This window comes from Sarcophilus harrisii, chromosome 1, assembly GCF_902635505.1.
Source record: "Sarcophilus harrisii chromosome 1, mSarHar1.11, whole genome shotgun sequence".
NCBI lineage: Eukaryota > Metazoa > Chordata > Mammalia > Dasyuromorphia > Dasyuridae > Sarcophilus > Sarcophilus harrisii.
The window spans coordinates 526,055,325-526,077,817 of record NC_045426.1 but is presented as its reverse complement, the minus strand read 5'-3'; the positions used below and the strand labels follow the sequence as shown (position 1 = coordinate 526,077,817).

The 22,493-nt window shown below is 31.5% G+C and overlaps 1 protein-coding gene across 2 annotated transcripts in view; it reads right to left on the bottom strand.

Annotated features, from left to right (window-relative positions):
* Positions 1 to 22,493, bottom strand: part of ZNF407 (zinc finger protein 407) — a 620,467-nt gene that overhangs the window by 532,660 nt on the left and 65,314 nt on the right. For both annotated transcript variants that reach the window (XM_031946711.1, XM_031946712.1), the window contains exons 2-3: positions 16,178 to 20,988; positions 10,062 to 10,176 (exon numbers count right to left, since the gene is read on the bottom strand). In XM_031946711.1, the coding sequence (XP_031802571.1) occupies positions 10,062 to 10,176; positions 16,178 to 20,921 (4,859 nt within the window). In that variant the 5' untranslated portion in view covers positions 20,922 to 20,988. The remainder of the gene's footprint in view (positions 1 to 10,061; positions 10,177 to 16,177; positions 20,989 to 22,493) is intronic.

Here is a 22,493-nt window from a genome sequence, read left to right as displayed (position 1 = left end):
AAAAACACATCAGAATAAAATATTCTACTAAGACAATTTGGTATAAGAAAGAAAACTGGGTTCGAGTCCCCCACTTTAACACTGAGCAAGACACTTTTGGGGAAACAGACATATATTCAAACTTTTAAGTTGCTGATAAAGTTACTACCTCAGCTGGTAAAAATCCATCTTGTAGAGCTCTCTGCCCTAATGAAATGAGAATTCCAACTTAAAAAACAACAAACAAGTTAGTTGTGTGGTATATCACAAAATCACAAGACTAGAAATCAAATGACCAGAGTTCTAGGACCGATTTAATTACTATTTGATAGTCATATGATTTGTGGACAAAATTCTTCATATCTTTGAATTCAGTTTCTTCATTAAAACCAAAGGAAAGATATTTTAAAAACTGTTCTCCTATAAAACAAAATTCTATATAAGAATACCTCAATGTATTGGACTAATATAAACTAATATTAGAGAGGAATTAATTTTATTTAATATAACTGTCAACATAAGCACTATATTATATCAATGTCCTTAACAAATAATTGAGGAAAATATGCAGTGATTTGCCATTATATTCAGATACATTAACAAGATACAAGGAAGACTTTAACTTTCATCAAAGCTTCCAAAATAGACAGAGAGCAACTTCCCAAAATAAAATATATACAGGGACCTTACAATTAACCAAAACTTAATGAAAAAAGTTCTAATTTTCAATGAATCATAATGCAAGCTGAACAACTTAACTGGAAAAACTGAACATATTTGCCCTTAAAAGTAGCTGTCCTTTTGTCCCAATCTAAAGAATTCTAAAAGTGAGCTTCAGAATTTAAGGGGGAAAAAAGTGTCAGAGTTGGAAGTAGAAAACATAAAGGTAGGATAGAAAAAAAATTCATCCTGGATGTGGCTCTCTTCAATAATGAGATGATTCAAACCAATTCCAATTGTTCAGTGATGAAGAGAGCCATCTACACCCAGAGAGAGGACCGTGGGAACTGAGGGCGGACCACAACATAGCATTCTCACTCTTTCTGTTGTTGTTTGCTTGCATTTTGTTTTCTTTCTCAGGTTTTTTTTTTCCCTTCTTGATTTGATTTTTCTTGTGCAGCAAGATAATTGTATAAATATGTATACATATATTGGATTTAATATATATTAAACTATCTGCCACCAAAGGGAGAGAGTGGGGGAAAGAAAGGGATAATTTGGAACAGAAGGATTTGCAAGGTTCAGTGCTGAAAAATTAGCCATGCATATGTTTTCTAAATTAAAAGTTTTAATAAAAAAAAAAATTCATCCTGTAAGTTGTTAAAAATGTTACTTTGTAACTTCTGATATTTCAATGTTGTCTCAATGCTAATCCTTAATAAAATGCCAAGGAGCTGGTAATAAAGAATTTCAGAGGATACATGAATCTAAAAGAAAGTAATAAAATAGCATGAGTAAACATGAATTCAAATTGCTTAAAACAAAGAGAAAAGCATCTAGGCACTATAAAATGAGAGAATATAGTGCACAGCACACAAAATTTTCTTCACCAATATCATTCTAGAAAAAAACATTGTCATTGGATTATCATCAAGCCCCTAACAAAATTATGACATTCCACTGTTACATCTGATCTCATAATTATTAATATTTGTTATTGAAACTACAGAACTAGATGCCACCTATAAAACTTTTGCTTAATATTGCATCCCTGTAGAACAACTTTTGATGAAGCTTGCTTAACATTGCATCCTTGTAGAACAATTTTTGATGAAACATATCTATAATGGATTATTTCTCTCACAGTATATATTTCTCTCAAATTAAGGGTTTCATAGTCTAAGTTATTTTCTATTCAGGAAAGTCACATGAGAAATTTTTAAAATAATTTTCTCTAAAATTAAAACATTTGTCTAATCACACTATCATAAATCACTAATCACACAATCCTAAATTTCCAAATTGTCTAAATTTCATGTCCCTAATTGAATCTCTGATTACAATTACAAATACTGAAATTCTTGAAAATGATCCATGATGACCCTCCTCTACAATTCAAAAGTCTATTCATATCCACCAATATCTACTTTGCACTCTGAATTTATAATTCATATGTTCCCATGATGTTTTCTTTTTTGCGATTAATTATCTACCATATAAAAAATTATAGACAAAAGAAAAGATATATACTATTGGGAGAAAGAGAAAAAAGGAGAAAAAGCACAAGAAAAATAAGAACTAACATAGAATGCAAAGTCTAGAGGACAAAAAGAATTTCTTTCATTCTCCAGGACTCCAAACAGGACTTTGAACATAACAACCATTTAATAAAAATTTGTTGAAGTGAGTGAACTGTGAACATGAATCCAGGTTACATTTCCTCATTTCTCTTTTTTTCCCTTTAAGCAATTCTTGTAGAGAATGTAAAAAGATACTAAATGTGGTAAAACATTCTAATTTTCGATTAAAAAAAAAAAGATTCCACAAAAAGACTCATAAGTTTAACTGGCAAATTTCTAGAACAAATTTTTTAAAAATAAGATGATCTGTGAGCATTTTTAAAAGGGAAGAAGTGATCATTAGCATGAGTTCTTTAGAGTTATACCATTTATGTATTTTACAGAAATATTAAATGCATGTCTGTGCAAAAGTTAACCAAAGGATACCTGAATTTTGGCAAGACCTTTCTGAAAACCTCCTTCATTTTCAGAACAAAATGGAGAGACTGGTAATAGAACAACAAAAGATACATTCAAAATAACTTGAACAATCAATGGACCAATATCAACCTAAAGAAGAATATCTAGCTCTATTCTTGAATTTATTCTGGTCTACATTTTAACCTATGTCTTAGATGCAATTGTTACATTCTAATCATATTAAGAGTACCATCAAGCTAAAAAGATTGCAATTTGTTGAATAAAAGAATGGAGATACAAAAGGATCAACAGGCTAGAATAATATGAATTTAATAATATAATATTTAATAGGGATAAATGTAAAACCTTGAATTTGGTTTGAAAAACAATCAAATGCACAAGTATGGGAAGGAAGAAACATAGCTTAAAAGCACTACATATGAAGGGGAAAAAGGCCCAGAGATTTTAGTGGATTCCAAACTCAATGAATTAGTATTATGTATAATGACATAGCATCCAAAAAGCCTAATTAGTAAAATTAGTACAAGTCCAGTATCCTTAGAAAAAAGGATAAGCATTTCATATGGACAAATATACAATGGACAAAATATAATGAAAACATTTTTTAATGGTTCTAAGCACCGATATTTTAAAGGAAAAATTAAAAGCTTTATGTACTATATTCACACAAAGGTTACCAATATCATGAAAGGACTCAAGGACTCAAAGCCATGCCATGTAAAAATAATCTGATGGAGTTGGGCATCTTTAGCTGAGGAAAGGAAGACTTAATTACTGCCTTCAAACATCCGAAGACTTGTCATGTGGAAAAGAGAATAGACTTGCTCTGCTTGGCTCTGAAGGACAAAACTTGGAACAGTGAGATAAAATTACAGAGAAACACATTTCATCTAAGAACATAAGAAATTCTTCTAACCACTTCCAAAAATTAAATGGGCTGCCTTAAGAAGCAATGAGATCCCTGTTACTCAAGTTTCAATAGGAAGCTCAACATGTTAGGAATGTGGCAGACAAAAAACCATGTTGGCAGCACAGTGCAATGAAAAAACAAAAGGCTTACAAGTCAAAAGATCCTGGGTTCCAATCTGAGCCCCAATATTTATTGTCTATGTTACCTAAAGAGTCATTTCCCTCTGGCTAAGTCCATCTCCTCATCTACATAGTTCACAAAAAATTTGCAAGCAAAGGATTTTGCAAAGCATAAAGAGAATTCAAACTATATATGTATATATGCATGTATATACAAATACACATATATATGTGCTATCATTTCTATCATCATTATTATATACATGATTTGAGTAGTAATTGATTTAGTTAATCTCTGAGCTCCTTCAAAGTTTAAGTCTGTGAATTTAGGGTTGTTTTTTGTTGTTGTTCTCATTCATCCTTTGACTAAGTTAACAAATGAGAAGTTATAAGGGCCTAAATAGGCAACAAAGGAAAGGGGTTTTGAGAAAATTATAAAGCAGAATAGAGACATAAAAAATGAGAAGATAAGCAAAGGAATCCAAAAAACTTGTTCTAATATTTTACTATGGAAGATCAGGAGAGAAAATGTATTCTAAAATCATCATGAGGACTTTTTTCACTGTGATAAGAGAAAATGATACTAGAAAATGTTAATCTCTATAATTTAATTCAGTTCTGCTATTTGGGATTGCAATATTATTGTCCTTAGAAACACCTGTGATCTACTCTCTTGTTGAGCACCAAGAAAATAGGAAGGGAAGGGGGGAAAAAAAAAAAAACTTGCTCTCTAATCTAGCATATATGTAAGGACAAAAAAAAAAAAAATGACAAAAGAAGTACTGCTTGATATATAGACACACATATATTCATTTGTAGGCTGTTATTAGTCAAGTATCCTTTAATAAAACTGACAATGAAAACTTCATCCAGTTTTTATATTAACTAAAGTATCAGCTTTAAACTTACTTTAATTATAAAGGCTTCAAAATATAGGATATTTTCATGTGAAAAAATATATATCATATATGCCACCAGATAATAAGTTTAAGAAGTCTTGGTAATTAAGAATTAAAGTAGTAATGCCATTTTTGGAACTTACAATGGTAGTAATAAAAGTATTAATGGTCATACGATAATTTTTAAATGTTCAAACTAAACTCAGAATATAAAGCCAAACTAGAAACATTAAAATAACACCCCAACTATTTATTTCTCATGTAACAAGACAAGATGTTCAATGTTCACTTAATCTGATTTTCTAAATAGAAAGATGTAGTACTTTATACTGTTACAGGCATAATTCATACTATATATTAAAACAAACTTCTTTATATCTATAACTCTTTAACCAAAACAACCGAACATTTATTTTATTTGGATACATCTGCAAATATGATGTGTGTAATTAATTGTTCAGCTAAAAATGCAATTCCATGGTGCTTTTAATGATTTAGGTATACACAGCTTTAGTTCCCAGAGCAGACTAAAAATAGTGATTTTAATTTATTCCTGCTGCCTACAATTACCCACAACCATGTATTTTTAAATATTTCCAGCCTATAAAAATTACTAATTTTTGCCACTTGTGTTTATCTGCATTTAGACTTTGATTTGGATAAATTAAGCTCTCAAGTGTTCCTTGCTTTATGAAACTCTGCATGTTGTACACTTCAACACAAATAAATGACTTGTACCATTAGAGGTTTAAATAATGTAATGTATTTCATGCTCAGCCTGAAGCTGGATTCCAATGAAGTTGCTAATGCACGTAATGATTAAGTGTAACTCAAATACTAACTGTGTTGTTGAAAACATGACAGGCAATAATTTGGTCTATTATATTCTGCCATTTAATTGCCTAGTACAGACATTCTCTGACACGTTATGAAGCAATGATTTACAATTATTCAAGCTGCAAAGGTCAGAAAGTGACATTATAATCATCTATACAGAGATCCCTTCTAACGCACAAAAACTAGGTAATGCCACACAAAAATAGTTTCCCTGCAGTAGGAAGTTTCTATTTAAGAGTCCTTAAATTTCCTCCAAATAGTTAACATGAAATTTATGAAGGCACACTTGAAAAGACAATGGACATTTTCCCCAAGTCTCATAAGTAGGTACCCAATCTGCCTCTCATTTCTATTCCCTTCTGATCGGTTGGGTTATGCCAGCAGCTACTGCTTGATACTAAAGACCTAGGGTTGAAAATAACACAGTATTGTAAAAAATAAGCCCCCAAACACATTTCTGGCATATACCACGTTGGAAAGCCTACAGGAGTTTTATATCAGTAACTGAATATGGTTCTTCTAATACTGCAATGATGTCAATGACATCTCTTTGAAAACTCGTTATTCATCTAATGAAAGAAAACCTCAATTTCAGTCCTCAAGCTTTTTCTGACAAGAGGAATCATTATCTTATTTGCAATTATCTATTTTCTTTATTTATATTTTAATTTAATTGAGCATACAAAATGTAAGTATAAGAATCCATAGTATTTCAGGTGAAGATAAATCCAAAAGATTTTTTGAAATAATTTCTGTTTGTGAAGATGGAAAAAGAAAAGAAAGGCACAGTAAAGAAATAAAGAAATAATAAGTAAAGAAATGAAGAATGCAAATATAAGGAAAATGAGGAGAGAGAAATTGCAGAGAATGCTAACATAATAAAGGGCATAAGATAGAGAAAACAGATAAAAGTTTGAATGAATAAAGGCAGGCAAAAAAAAAAAGAAAAGAGATAAAGGAACAAAGGAAACGAGTGACTTAGAAATAGAGTAAGACAAGAAATGCTAGGTAGAATTGAACAGAAGTTGGAGTATGTGCGAAATAAACTACTATATTAACATCATCAAGTCTTAAAAATTTTGGACTGTTGAATGCCATAAAGGCAAAGAAGATGATATTATAACAAATTGATTGTCAAACAAATGTACTAAGATATTTCCAGCATTGTGTTTCCATCAAGACCATAAAACTTATGAAGGCAAAAATAGCACTCTATATATCTCCTGTGTCACCCCTTATAATCTGTGAAGGCTGAGGACTATACATGAGAAGCATTCATACTGATGATTGCTTGGCCATGGTTAGCCTCCAAAAACATAAACCAACCATATAATTCAATAATACAATACACCACTTACAAAAAGGAAAGTAGTAAAAACTATTTTGAAGAAATTACTTAAAAAATTTTAAAACGTTTTCTCAAAAACCACAGTGAAAGAAAATCAACGTCATGGTACTTGCACACTAAACTATTTTCCTGTATATGGTAATATGGATAATCAAACAGAAATTTAAACTCTAAATCTGGGGTACTTAATAGGAATCACACATTTTAAGATAGTTATATGTAAACTTTTAAGTTACAGCAATATATAAAGTTACATTTAACTTAGAAGTTGTAGCAATTAGATTTTCTCTAAGAGTAAATAAATAAAAAGGTCCAATAAGAAAATAATTAACAGGCAATTTACATCAACTATTAAGAAATTACTTTTCATTGTAAATTTATAGCCTTTAAAAAAAAAGACCAAAAATGAAAGAATATATATGTTTTGTCCTCTTTTAAGGTTTCAAGTTATAAAGAAATTCACATAATGTTTTAGGAAATGCTGACTAACTTTATGTTTTATGCTTATGAAACATAGTGAAATATAATATGTTCAAAAAGCAAAAAATATGAGAAAAAATTCCTAATTACTGACATTTCACCTTAAACAAGTACTTATTCAAATTCTATAACTAGCTTACTCAGTAGCATTTGTAAAATAATTTTTCCTCATAATTCAACTGATTAAGAGCTTAGTCATAGGATTCTAAAAGTCAAAGAAGAGAATATTAACTATTGCAGAAAAGAAAACATAGTGCAAGACCTTCTGTTTGTGACAAAATTACAGAGTTAATGTTCCTGAAAGATCACTTCACCTTTTAGAGCCCGATTTTTAAAAAGGTAAAATTTATAGCAATTAAAGCTAATGAAGAAATGCAGCATGAGCTGCTTATGTTCAGGAACTAATAGGTCCACTGAGCTTTTCTAAGATTATTTAGCCATCAATGATAATGAATTGACATTGTCAGTAGTGTTAATGTACCAGTGTTCTATCGTGCCACTAATCCAATGGACAATCCTAGCAATTTTTTTATGTTGCCAATTCTATTTTTAACCTACTCAATTCCTTATTCTTTTAATTAAACAGTAGAAATACAACACAACCCATGATACTTTACTTTCCATATTATAAGGTGATAAATTCATTATTTTCTATCCTTTCAACTGTGTTTCTTTTCATATTCTTCAGTTCATTAAAATTCTTCAGAATATTTTTCTCCAGTAAGAAAAAAATTTTTTTACAGTATATTATAGCCAAAATACAACAGTTTTATAAGTAAATGCTACTGAAAGTAAAAGTTTCTGAAAAGTAAAAAATAGGATACAGCAGTATAAAATACCAGAAATTATCCTAGAAAAGGAGGCTGCAGCTCAGATTTCTTTTACTTGACATGTTTATATATTTATGCACACATATGAATTCATGCAAAAGTTCATGTTCCACTGAAACATACAAGAGAAATATACACTTACAATATCACTGTGCCTTAAATGTAAGGCATAGTCGGCCACTGGTATAACATTTCAGAGCATGCAGTAATTAGTAGAATGTAGAGACTAATGATTCTAACTATACAGTTTAAATACACAAATATTTGGTGTTTGATAGTATAACTGCCAAAAATTGTTATCTGAAGGTTTTCCTTTACTACTTCTAAGGCTTTAATAAAAGAAAATGGAATTAAATTTGCTAATAAGCAAACATATTGTATCCACTTATAATACATAAATGTATCCATTTACCTTACCTGATTCTTATTTCATAAGAATGTTTGGCCTGGAAGTGAGAGCTTTCACAAAATTTGGAAGTTGTTTACTATTTTAACCAAAAGTTTTTATTTGAATTAGGATAAAAAAACAGAATATCATTATTAAGTTTGCCAATAACCTTCAAGAAAGTCTTAACAACTAATCCAGAGAGTTATGTGTACAGGCAACACAATTTTTATCCCTTAAAACTACTTAAAACTCTTCCCCTCTCATATCTCATGTTTTAAAATAGTAAATGAGATTTATTTTAAAATTTTGAAGACTTGAGTAATTAAGATGCACTATTTGGCTCCTGACCTCACAGCTAAAAGGAGCAGTAACAAAACTCATTCCACTACTGATCTTCAGGAGGCTTTAGGACAAAGTTCATCTTCATTTACTTTAGCTGCAAGTCATTGAACCATCAATTCTGCCAGCTGAATAAATCACTCAGCACACCTAGTAAAACTGCTTGAAAATTATTTATAAAAAACTGTTTGCTAAGATGAAAATAATTCAATTGCATTCCAGAAGAAAATTCATTTGTTCCACACAAAGCGGGGTTCACTTCTGAATTGCAATAAATTTGTATAAAGATGCTAGCAAGAAGATCCTCATGCTGAATAATCAGCTCTATATTACATAGTACTATACTCAATGGGGCACCAGATTAAACCTGGGTTGTTCTTTGAATTAGCTGCAAAAACTCAAGAGCAAGTTTCTCAGGTTTCACAGTCCTACATAATGTGATGCATATATTAGCTAATTTCTCTAGCATAATAACATTAAAATATATTTTTAATCAGAAGAAGGGCATTAAAATCCAACTTTGAATATCCTATGATGTACCATATATGTCATGGCATTTTAAAACCTTTTAAACATTTCTGCTAAATTAATTAGTTTTGCATTAAGGAGTCTCAGTGCCTCCTATTAAATGCAACACATTTGAAGGACAATTAAACATTACGAATGATTCTTCAGAAGAAATAGCCATTAAGCGAGAAAGGAAAACAAGAAGTTTCAAAACCAGAATTCACAAACACACAATGTAGAATCCATTTTGTTTTCTGCTCTGTGTGTGTGTGTTTGTGTGTGAGAGAGAATGTCTTTATATGTTATACAAAATTCAATCTTTTGTTTTATTTTCTTACAAGATAAAAATCTTCTACAGACCCAAAGATTTGCTAATAACTAAAATTATAATAGTATAGTGAGAAAACACACACACACACACACGCACAACCTAAGGGCTATATTATATATTTTTTATGTCTTTAAATGGAATTTACAGTTCTCTCTGGCAATGTGAATGAACATCCTATAATTTAGTCAATTTACAGATTACAGGTTCAAATTGACCTTGTAGCCCATAAAATTGCTCATCTTCAGCACAGGATTAGAAGTGGGAGAAGAATGTCATAACTGTATTTAAGGAATTTACCATAACAATGGAAAGGAGGATATGCATGCATAATTTTAGTGACTCTTGATCATATAACAGTTTTGAATTCTGAAACAATGCATATCATGCATAGGCTTCTTAGCTAACTATGGTAGGAATGGTTTCAATTTACTCACCCACAGACATGACACTTGTATTCCCTCATCCCAAGGTGCCTCTTGACATGGTTTCTGGCATCTCCAAGCTGAGCTGTTGCAAAATGGCATATCTTGCACTTGAATGGCTTTGATCCTAAGTAAAATTTAACATATTTAAGTTCAATTAAGATAATGTGTAATTCAAATTTGCAGAAATGAAAATTCTTGAAAAAGTGACTTAAATCTTAACTTTTTAATCTAATTAGGAATTTTATATGTCCCAAAAAAGGTCCTGCTGCTTTAATTTATGGCTTGAGGAACTAGGCCAGACATCAATAGGTATGCCAACTGAGAGTTTGCTTAAATTTCAGTTTAAGGAAACTAGTAATTCTTGAAATTAGAAATAGTATACTGAATAATATCACATAAATATGCTACAAAATATTTTCCCTATATCTCATACAAGCATCTAGCAAACTAAAGTAACATCTGAAAATGAAGAATTTCAAAAAAGGAAATACAAACAGCTTACCAAAATTCTTTCAAAACATATTGATTTTCTAATATATTTCTCTGTGATCATCTTCTAATTTCTCTATATTTCTCTGGGTCTGAACATTTCACATTAGCATTGGTATTTCAGATTTTTTCTGTCACATACACAGAATGATTCATTACATTGCTATTGTAATGACACACAATGTATAAATATACAGTGGATAAAATATGATGCCTTTATGACTGTTTTATGGTCAAGAATTTATGATGATTCTGCAAACCAGAAATATTGACATTTTGGCTATTATTTATTTCAAGAACAAATTTCTTTACATAAAATGACTAGTGCAAAACAAAAGACTAAAATATAATTTCCTAAGAAGATCTATCTTTCTTCAACATCAAAAAATAAAAATATGTATTTTTTAAATTGATGCCTAATACAAATCCTAAACTAAAGATAAAAAAAAGTCATGATTGAATTGGATACATGCCACGAGGCTTATCAAACAGTGACTTGTTATTTAAAGTATATGTTCTGTGCCATCTTGCAATTTTCTAAACAATAAAAATCCTTGAATTAATATATCAAAATCATAAAATTACACTTAAAATAAATACAATATGTTCCCAGATTTTTTATATAATGTTTAGCATATATTTTGTGAAGTATTTTTTCCAATAGTCAGGTATGATATATGTGATCTTTAATAAATATACATAAAAAGCTCTGATAAGAAAAATGTTACAGTACATCATACTTGATCAATGAACCTTTGTTATGCCCTTGAAAATAGAATATCCTCCAAGAATACTTTGTTGAAATTGAAGATCTCAGTAAAAAATTTTAAGAGTCTTAAATTTCAATTTAATTCCCAAAAGCTGACAAAAAATGAAGCATTTAATTTTAATCTTCTAACAGAAATAAAAAAGTCAACAGTACTAAGCACGGGCAGACAAGGTTGAATATTTCACAGTTCAATGACAATGAAACCAGATCTCTTAATACTTCCATTTCTACTGTTAGAAGTAGATGTAAAATATATTTAGCACCTGAATGGTTATATCTAGTCAGCTTTATATGTTTAAATGTCAAAAGTAAGTTGAGACTGCCGCTCACAGCAATCACATTTTATCAATCACAATGAAAAACCACAGTTTATTTAAATGATCCAGATAAAACTAAATATACACCTAAGATTTGGTGATATTTCAAATCAACACAGAATTCTTTTAACAGGCCTACTGAATTAAAATAAATTTGAGGAAAGACAATTTACCTACAAATGAAACAAAAAACGTAACAAAGCCGATATTCCAAATTATGAATTACAAGACTAATTGTGTAATTAGTAATATCTAGATACTCTAAAGTTTTCTTAATATTTGTATTGCAATTCTATTTAATAGATTTCAAATATCTTGTGAATTTAAAACTACGTTATTTTGCTTTTGTTCATAAAATGATTAAATTGCATATTTATTCTTGTTCCTGTTACCACAGGTGTTTCAAAGAGTCTGATACAAGATATTTCCTGTTTTCCATTTACTATACATGCCCTTGTGAAAAACTACAGCTCAGTCAGGTCTTAGTGATCATTGCTATGGCATGCTGACAATACATAAATGTATTATTCTGTTGACTGCTTTCATCCAGAAATCACTGAGGCCTTGACTATTTTTTATTTCTCATATTCAGAGTTGACTGTCTGCTAACATCTCCATTTCTTTGATATGAAAATTCAGATACTAGCTTCTAGAGCAAGTATTTTTTTCTGGATGAAACAAGGGAATTGCAGACTTCCATTAAAAAAAAAAACTGGTGGCATCCAAATTATTATTATTATAATTTATGTGATATTCTAATATAACATAGTTTAAGTGCAAATATTAAAGAAAAGAATATATAAGTTTTTGGTTATGCAATTTTTCAAAATTTTGCTGAGTTTATGCTTTCAATACAATTTTGAAAAATCTTATTTAATATAAGCATTATCTTTGGTAATTGTTTTTTAAATTTGTTAGTTATGCAATTCATAAATATTCATTAAGTAGTTATCATATGCCATGAATTATAATAAACAATAGGAATACAAAGAGAAACAAAAACACTTTTGTTGCCCTCAAGGGGCTCACCTTCCAAAGGGGAAAATCAAATAAGTAAGTATAAAGACTATATATATGTAAATGGAAGGTAATCTCAATGTATACAGATGAAAAGCATTTTCTGAGAAAGAGAACACTAGCAGCAAAAGAGACTGGAAAAAGCCTCCCTTAGAAGGTGGGGTTTGAGCTGAGTTTTGAAGGAGACCACAGAGGTTAGGAGAAAATTATAAAGGAGAAAGCATTCTAGACAAAGAGGACCATCCAGGATAAAGCCTTTTTAAAAATATTTTTATTATCAGCTCCCTCTTTTGATAACACTAAGCCAAACAATGGAAGAGACTTAAAAGCTAAAAATAAGCCAAAATTACAATGCAGCTTTTCTGAACCATTCAAATCTTAGTTATTTTGAACTGCTGAGTTTATACAATTGTTAAAAAAAAAAAAAAAAAAAAAAAGTCAAGCCCAAAAAGAACATATGAGCTATCATATAATTAAGACACATTATCCAAGCTACTCTAATGAAAAATGTCAGTCTCTTTGGAGACAAGTAGCCAGCTTAAATTCTACAATTATTCCAAAATAATAGCAGTTCAAACCTCTTAAAGATCCTAAAATGATCACTATCTCAAAAGAAAAGTCAAACTTAATTTGGTTACACCAACACTACAATACCTTTAAGACTTCAATGAAGGCCCTCAAGATGCTTCAACTAAATCAAATAAGTTAACTGTGAACTGGCCCCAGATAAACATCTGAATTATTAACTAGACTTGCAAAAAAACTTTTTTTTCAACTTTCAATTTTCAACAAAAAAGCTGAAAATAACTTTCAATTGAAAACTTTAAAAATGAATTAAGTTAAAATATTAATTTGAAAGTTTTGTGAATAGTTATGCTTTTTTAAAAATTCATTCTATGGTAGATCTTAAAATCATATCATCTCAAAAATGGTCTTCCCTTTTCATTTTAATGACATTTTAAAATTAATTTACCCAATCCCCAGAGAAATCCTCATCCTGCCCCCAGCTTTCCATCTCATGTCCTAAGAATTATAACCAAATCTAACCATTGCTTCTGAAATGACAGTTGACTGACTATACTATTGTTCTGCTAACAATCCCTGTGACTTCTAAAAACACTCCTTCTTAGAGATTACTCTCCCTTATGTGCAATCTTCTCCTAACAGAAAATAAGCTCCTTGAGCACAGGGAATCTCACTTCTGTATTTGTATACATCACTATAGCTTAGCACAGTACATGGCATATAATTAGAGCTTAATACTTTTTTTTTTAAATACATAGTATGATCTGTTATAAATAAAATGAAGAAAAGTGACTAGCAACTTTTCTTAGCTAGATACAAATGTGGTAGTGCAGAAGGCATTTTCTGGTCAATCCAGTTTCTTCCAGTTAGTAAATGCTCAGTATGACTTGAAGGTTCTTTTTGCTTCCACCACTCTTGATGACCAAAATCCATTTGTTTTTTTTACAGCATTGCTTTTATTATGCTAAGGATGGGAAGAAAACATTACATAAAATATACAGTAAATCACAAAATATGAAAAGAGATTGGAAGAATAAGCCCTTTTCCAGTTAACCATTAATAACAGTCCTAGCATTACTATTTCATGGACATAAGCAAAGCATCAAAAAAGCAATTCATTTTAAGGTTCTTTGAGAAAAGAACTTAGATTAAAAAATCTATTCAGAGACCCTAAAAAACAACAAAAATAACCCTGAAAACTTAAAAATGGACGACTAGTATTCCGCACTGGGGAATACTTTTCTTTTAGGTATTTCAAATCACAATAAATATATACTTGCTGATAAGACCGATACAAGATGTTTAAAAGTATGCTAACTTTTACTAAATGTTACAATCAATGATGTAACTTAGATAAGTAAGGTTGCTTTGTCATATATTGATAGTTACCTCACTTTCACATCCACATTAACTTGATTTTAAATGCAATTAATACATATAGTCAAGGAAGACTAATGGACTACATTCTGCACTTAACCTGGTGGACATTTTCAAATGGCACAAGTGACCAGTGCAAACCTATTTTGCATTGTAAACGACTAAATAAATCTTAATGGATTAAGAATGATCAGCTATCAACACACAAGGGAAATTAAGTGCTGAAATGCCTACATTGATTATTTTAAATTATTAGCCTTACTCTGTTCTTGAATTTGTATGCTTTTAGTGAGCTTTAACACATTTACAAGACTTATTGACTATAATTACAAGAGAATTCAAGTAATGGACACATCAATTATAAGCAACATGTCTTGACCAGACAGTTGCATAAAGAATTCTAAAAAGAGCTCCATTAGCATCTTCCCCTTAGTTTTATTCAGTTTTATCTGCCTTAAGAGAGCATATTGTGAGCTGATACATATGTTCTGTCCATGTGAACAAGACTATTTCCCAGACGTATCACAACCAAAAGTGAACTGTTTATTACTATCTGACATTCAAACATGGTATTGATAGAGGTGTAAAAAGAATAAAAGGGCAGTGCTAACAAATTCAATCATTGCACCAAAGTAGCTAGTATCTAGAAGACAATGTCAATATTTTTCCACATCAGTTCTATGCATATTGTCCCATACTTTTCAATGAAAATATTTATCTTCAATGATAATGATGATGATGATAATGTTTTTTAGCTTTTTAAAACCTTATAACCATGCACCAAGTTTCAAATACTGCATGAATTTAAAGTATAGCTTCCATAATAAGCCATTATTTAAAAGTACAGTAAAATAAACCTTACAGTTTTAATGAAAATATGTTCATTGAAATGTGAATTTATTATTCAAATCCACTCATAAATTCAACTATAGAGACACCACTTGTCTAAGCACAGCACTGTGATTTAGAAAAGCTGTCTATTTAAAATAAAGAATGTATGGCAGGTTTATAGAAACAGAGCAGTGAATTTTTACATAAATTTAGAATAGTGACTTATGCATTTTCCACAAAAATGTTTTTAAATTTCCACTTAAAATTAAACATAAAAATGGAATGTTAAGTGTGACAGAGCACAGAAACTAAATTAGGTGCTACCTTCATGAACATCAAAATCATTTTATCTATTAGTTCTAAAAAACAGTTGACTGATTTTTAACTCCCTGAAGACAGAACTTTGCTGCCTAGCAGTTACATTTTCCAGGAACCAACAAACATGTATTGGATATTATAAATCCTCAAAATATAAATAATTCTTTTATCTTAAGACACTTTTCAAAATATCTGTCAAAATCATTCAACGTGTCTTCCAAAAATACAAAATTCTACTTACCATGTACTTTAAAACCTAAGTGCTAATCAAAATATGACATAATTTTTAAGAGTTTTTAAAAAACAAAGTAATCTTGCCCACAGGAGAACCATCATGTTACAGTATCACCAATAGCTGACTGTGGCAATATTGTGAATTGCTTGAGAGAAAATGTTTAAGGATCATAATTTGGAAAAGAGAAATGATTTAGCATTCATTTGTATTTATAGGTAAATAGGCACTCGCTACAAAACAGACCTACCTGTATGAGTGCGAATATGTGCTAGAAATGCCATGGAATTGCTACTTCGACACATCTTCCCACAATACTTGCAAACATTTCCCTGATTTTCTTCTCTCTCACGGTTGATTTGCTCAGTGTCTTCCACTATATATTTATTTACTTCCCGAAGCAATTCTTCATGTTGTCCTTTAATGTGAAGGAATAAGTTCTGTTCAGAATCAAAGGGCTCTGTACACTTGACACATTTAAAAGTGGCTCCTCCTTCTGGAAGCTCTTCCACACTGGCCTGCTCATTTCTCATATGACCAGCACTAGCCAAATGCTGGTGGAGATTACTTTCTGTATAAAATGATTTTCCACATAATAAGCAATGAAAATGTTTCTCCTTTGATGGATGCTTCATAGCTATGTGAACATTTAGTCCACTCAAACCATCTGCTAAAAAGCCACAGTCATCACAACGTATACGAGTAGATTCAATAAGAGAATTTCCTTCAGTTTTCTTCTTTTTCAATCCTTGTAAAGAGTCTTTGAAAGGTAAGTCATTGATCTTCACTCCAGTCATCAAACTTTCCTCAGATTGCTCTGTTGAATCATCATCCTCATTGTTCTTTATTCTTACAATAGAAGAATCAAATTGGTCAAACGTATACATGGACCTTCCCTTATCATCAATACCAATAGTTTCAAAACCTTCATTATATTCTTGTGTGTTAGGTTCTGGGCATTCCCCTTCCAAAATGATTTCATTTTCATACTGTGAATCCATAAGTGGTTCTTTCACAACAGTTTCTTCTTGTGGGTGTTTGCCATTTTTAGAACTATAAATATTTTCAACATTGTTTATATTGTTTTTATCAAGATTGGACTGTTCCATTGCTGCTCTTAGGACAACTGAAGGACTGCTTTCACTTTGAGGTCCTCCATCTAGAACTTCAATACCTGCCTGTTCACTATCAATTTTCCCTCTCTTTTCAACCAACCTTTTCTCAGTTTTCTGACAATGAATATCTGGACCACTCTCATCATATGATGCATCTTGGTTTTTCTTTACTATCTCACAATTAAAATCCAAACTTTCTTGATTTGGGTTTTGACATATTTGGGGTGAATTGTTACCAGAAGTTTTTTTAGGGGGTGCTATTTCCTCAGATTTCACAACTTTATCTTTGGCAAGGGGTTGATGGAATGCCTCAACCAGAGAATGATCTTCTTTGAGAACATATCCTCCCCTAGTCTCAACCTCTACTGATTCAGGAGTACAGATTACATTGGAAATGTCTACATTGGTATTCTCATCTAAGAGAGAACAATCATCAGTTTTTTTAGATTTAGCCATGTCTGATACACTTATATCAAGGGTATATCCTGTTTGATGAGAATTGATTTGTAGTTCTTTAGAATCTTGCTCATGTTCTTCATGTAGGGCAATTATTTTTTTAGAAATATCAGTGTCTTTTCCTTCATCCCCAGAAGAACAACTAACATAAGACTGTCTTTTAATTTTATGTTTCTCTGTTGCTGCATGCCTTGTCATCTCCCGGCGAGTAACTGCATAGTAGTCACACGCCATGCAATAATATTCAAAATCTTTTGTATGTTTCCGTTTTACATGCAATTCTAATGAAGTAGAAGAGTGAGCAACAAACTCACAATGTATACATTTATTATCACTTGTAATTACAGAACTCTTCTCAACCTCTTGGATTACATCCTCTGATTTGAGAGATAATGACTCTTTTTTGTCAGTAAGATGCTCACTCCCCTCTTGACCTAGAGAATGAAGGACATTTTCAACTTCTACTTCAACTCTTTTTCCATGTTCTACTGACAATTTTTCAAAAATGGCATCAGTCAATTCAACTGGCTCATTAACATTACCAACATTTTCATCTAAAGGATCTACTGGACTGGCAGTCATCTTCCTAGAAGATTCAAGATGACTCTCTTCAGGGCAAACAATAATATCTGACCCTTGTTTTCCATTTGCTTCTATTTCTACACGTCCTTTATGTTTCTTGGTGGCACAGTGACGTTCCATATCTCCCTTAGTTACAGTGTAGTAATTACATACTTTACATAAGTAACTATATTGGTGACTATGTTTCCGTCTAATATGAACTGTCAAATTTGTAATACTAGAAGCCAAAAGACCACAATGAGAACATGTCCTTGAAATATTCCCTTTAGGTCTCCCTCTCTTTGGGGTATTGGCAAAAGCTAATTCACCATCTTTGGTGATTTCACTACACTGTTCTTTATTAGTTGGCATTTTTGTCTCAAGACAGGATGATGTCTGTAACTGCATATTTTCTACATTTCCTTCAGTTGTACCATTCCCAGAAATATTAGACTCATCTTTTTTATCACTCACACCTATACAAACCCTTTCAATACATTCTTCAAAACGTAAACCAATGTTATTTTTTCTAGCATTTTCAAGATGCTTGCTTCTCTTAATGTGTTTCTCCATTCCTTCTTTGCTCAAAGAATAAAGATTACATGCTTTGCATAGAAAGTGATAGTCTTGAGCATGCCGAAGCTTTATATGTCTCGTAAGAACTGTAGAAGACCTTGTTTTATAAAAACACTTCTTACATTGAAACTGGGGTTTATTCAAGGTAGAATGTTTTATTTCACTTCCATGGCTCAACTTAGAGAGTTTATGGACATCCTCCTGAAAAGCTTTTTCTGCTTTATTAGTAGAGTCTTTTCTATTATCACTTAATTCAGAAATATTTAAAGTTTTAACTTGTAAAGTCAAAGCATTACTAACTGATTGAGAACTCTTTGAATGAACTGACAAATTAATATGTTGCTCAGTGGTTTCATGTTCTGCCAAGTCTTTGTCAGATAGAAAGAATAGATTGCAATAAGAACAAGAAAAAATCAGATTGTGCTCTTCCTTCATATGATCTCTAAGATTTATTTCATTCACAGAAATAAATGAACAACACTGACAACTAAATATACATCCAGCCTCCTGATGCTGGTTATTCTTCAAGTGTCTGTCTAAGTCTCCTTGTGACAAACTAGAATAATCACAGGTCTGACAATGAAATTTTACCTCCCTTCCATGGCATCTTTTCATATGTATTTCCAAATTGTTCCTGTTTTCAGAGATATGGCTACAGTAGGTACAAGTATATAACATTGAGTGACCAGAAAGTGGCTTCATCATTAAAGAATCAAGTTGTGTAGAGGATTGAGGATGAGATTTCGTCTTAGTCTGCATAAATCCCTGGGATTCTGAGGTATTCACACAAAAACTGTTGACATCACTATTAGTTTCTAAGTGCTTAGCTGTTGTTGACTTTGTATCACTTGGCTTCATCCGAGTTCGCAGGTGTTTCATATACATCCTGTGTGTTTCATTTTTGCCTTTTTTGCCAATTCCCAAAAGACTAAGTCTTTTCTTTGCCTGACTTTTTAAGGTGAAAGACCCACCTCTTCGTCTAAAGCCAGAGCTTAACATTAAAACACTTCGTTCGGGTCTTTTTCTTTCCAGTCTCCTCACTGTATTAATACTATGAACTGTCCGTAGATCATTCTTAGTAGATTCTAATTTATCTAAAAGATCCTCTGAAGTTACTAATGGGCCTACTTTTTTTTCCTGACATTCAATATTTCTCTCTACACTAAGTGAAATAATTTTTTCTTCTTCAAAAGTCTTCAGGTCTTCTGATGAAATATTTTTAGATGGCATCATTTCAACAAAAAGCTCATTGTCACCACTTGGTTTGGAAAGGCTTTCGTTCAAAACATGAAGTTTATTTTGATCATTTCTTAATCCTCTTGAATCAGCATTCTTACTTCTTGACTTCTGAGCTCTAGGTTTTGCTCTCACTGTCTTTTCTGTATCTGTTGTATATTGTTTTTTACAAAATGATTTTTTTGTCAATATCTGGACAAATCCCCCACGAGCAGCAAGATTCTGACGTCGGAGGTGTGTCTTACCAAGATAATGAGCATCCAAAAGGTTTTCTTCAACACACTGAAAACCACAAAGATCACAACAAAATATACTCTGCTGCTCATGTGTTTGTTTGATATGTGCATGTAAGGATGAACTGTTCTCCGCTTTGTGGCTGCACTGGTGGCAGATAAGCTCTTTAGAATGTTTTACATGACTTTCAGAATGTTTTTCCAGCTCAGAACAAGTAGAAAACAACTGATCACATAGTTTACATTTAAAAACTGTATCTACATCTCCTACTGTACATCTAACACTGATTTCTTCCAAGTGAAGAGAAGATACATTTTCAGGATCAAGAGAAACAACATCTTCCACACATTTTTTTTCTGTATGTATTTTTGGAGTTGCCTGATCAGCAACACTGAGGTCACAATTAGGAGACAATAAATTTGGAAGGCATGTATCACCATCTGGGAATTCATTCAATAAGGGCTTTTGTATACCATCTACAGTGATTCCCACTGCTGTTACTTTACTTTGAAGATCATTTTCCCCTGTTTTAAGGTATTCTGAGACATCCAACTTTATTCGTTTGGGAAAATGCTCATTTATAGTTTTATCCACATCTGCATGTAAAGGATTTGAAGATTCAGAAAATCTTCTTTTGTTTATTCCATTTTCTTCTGTCTTTTCAAGATCTCTATGCACTTCATCTGAGGAGATGTCTGATTTCAGATCAGATAAGGCCCCACATTCTGCATTTTGGATAGAATTTCTGAAGTCTCTTTTTGCTTTGGTTTCTGCATTTTTATCTTCTTCATTCTCAGGATTTTTATTTCTATCCATCCTTACTGTAATGTTCGGTAAGCTATGTTTCTTGTGTCAAGGGCACCTCATTTGGCTTTCATAACACCTATAAAATAAGTAAGTCCATTATTAGTCTTTTGCACACAGAAAAAGAACCTACTCATTTATTAACCCTGAAGTCACCACTAATGGTGGTTGACTTTAGAGTCTCTTGATTAAAATGTCATGAAATTCGTCACAATGAAATTTTCTCTACATTTTTTATAAGAGCTTTGACATATATATGAAGTACTTCCTGGAAAGATGGGAAGTAGAATTTGAAAGAACTGTATCACTAAGTCTCTCCCTCAAGAAATAACCCCAATTATCAATTTGATGGGGGACTTAAAGTGAATTCTTCATTTCAAATTTCTGTGACTATAAAAAATTGAAGCATTGGATATTTTTGGTTCTGTCCTTAAAAAAGAGAGAAAAAAATTAATTTTCTATCATATATCAGGAAATTGTAATGGATTTACATTTTCTATACCCTTTCCCCAGGGTAAAAAAACCTTTATAATTGTCTTATACTCTCAATGGCCAATCAAGTTAATATATTTATCTATATCCAGCGTTCCACAACACTTTTCTCAGAGAAAAGTCTTTTACCTTTCAGCTGTCAATTAATAATTTCCTCATCTAACAATCATTATGCCATTGTAAAATACTGTGTGTATAGTTGAAGGTTAAGGCAGAGTAAGGTTTCAAAGGAAGAACTAAATAAATGGAAAATAATTTATTAAAAAAATGCTTTCTGAATAAAAAGCTTTTAAAAATCCATAATATTGATTTTGTTTTATGACATTATTTAATTCATTTAAAGCATGTTATTTTCCATTTATTTTATAAGAAATTTTAATGCTACATACAAATTTATATACAAAAAGGAACATTTAATGGAATGTTCACCAGAAGTTATGTTAACTCTCTTCACTTACAAATCAAATTAAGCTTGCTCTTTTATGTGGAAAGCATTTTGACCTAAGAATTCTGGTAGCTGCTAAATCTGTAAATTCAATGCTTAACTTTTCATATCTCCAACTAAGGGGATTTTAGCATCTCAAACTCAACATGTCCAAAAACAAACTCCTTAATCTCAACCACAAATTGCATGCAAGTGTGTACATCCCATTCCACTTCCCTCACCCAAACATACATACACAATTTTCCCAGAGCTGTTAATGACAATTGCCCAGTGGCCCAGACTCTTTTCCTTTCTTCAACCTTGCTATGAACACTCATATCTGGCTCTTCAGGACCCTATTTTGGGTTTTCTTGGCAAAGACAGTGGAGTGGTTTACCACTTTTTTCTCCAGCTTGTATTATAGAAGAGGAAACTATAGCAAATATGGTTAAATGACTTGTCCAGGGTCATACAGCTAGTAAGTATATAAGGCCAGATTTGAATTCAGGAAAATATGTATTCCTGATTCAACTCTATCCACTGAGTCAACTAGTCACCCCCTTCCTTCAACTTTATAGCTAGTTCCTAGCCAAGCTCTATCAGTTCCTCTTACAAATATATCCATTCCTTTCTCTTCATTTCAATTTTTAAATTCAATTTGTTTACTA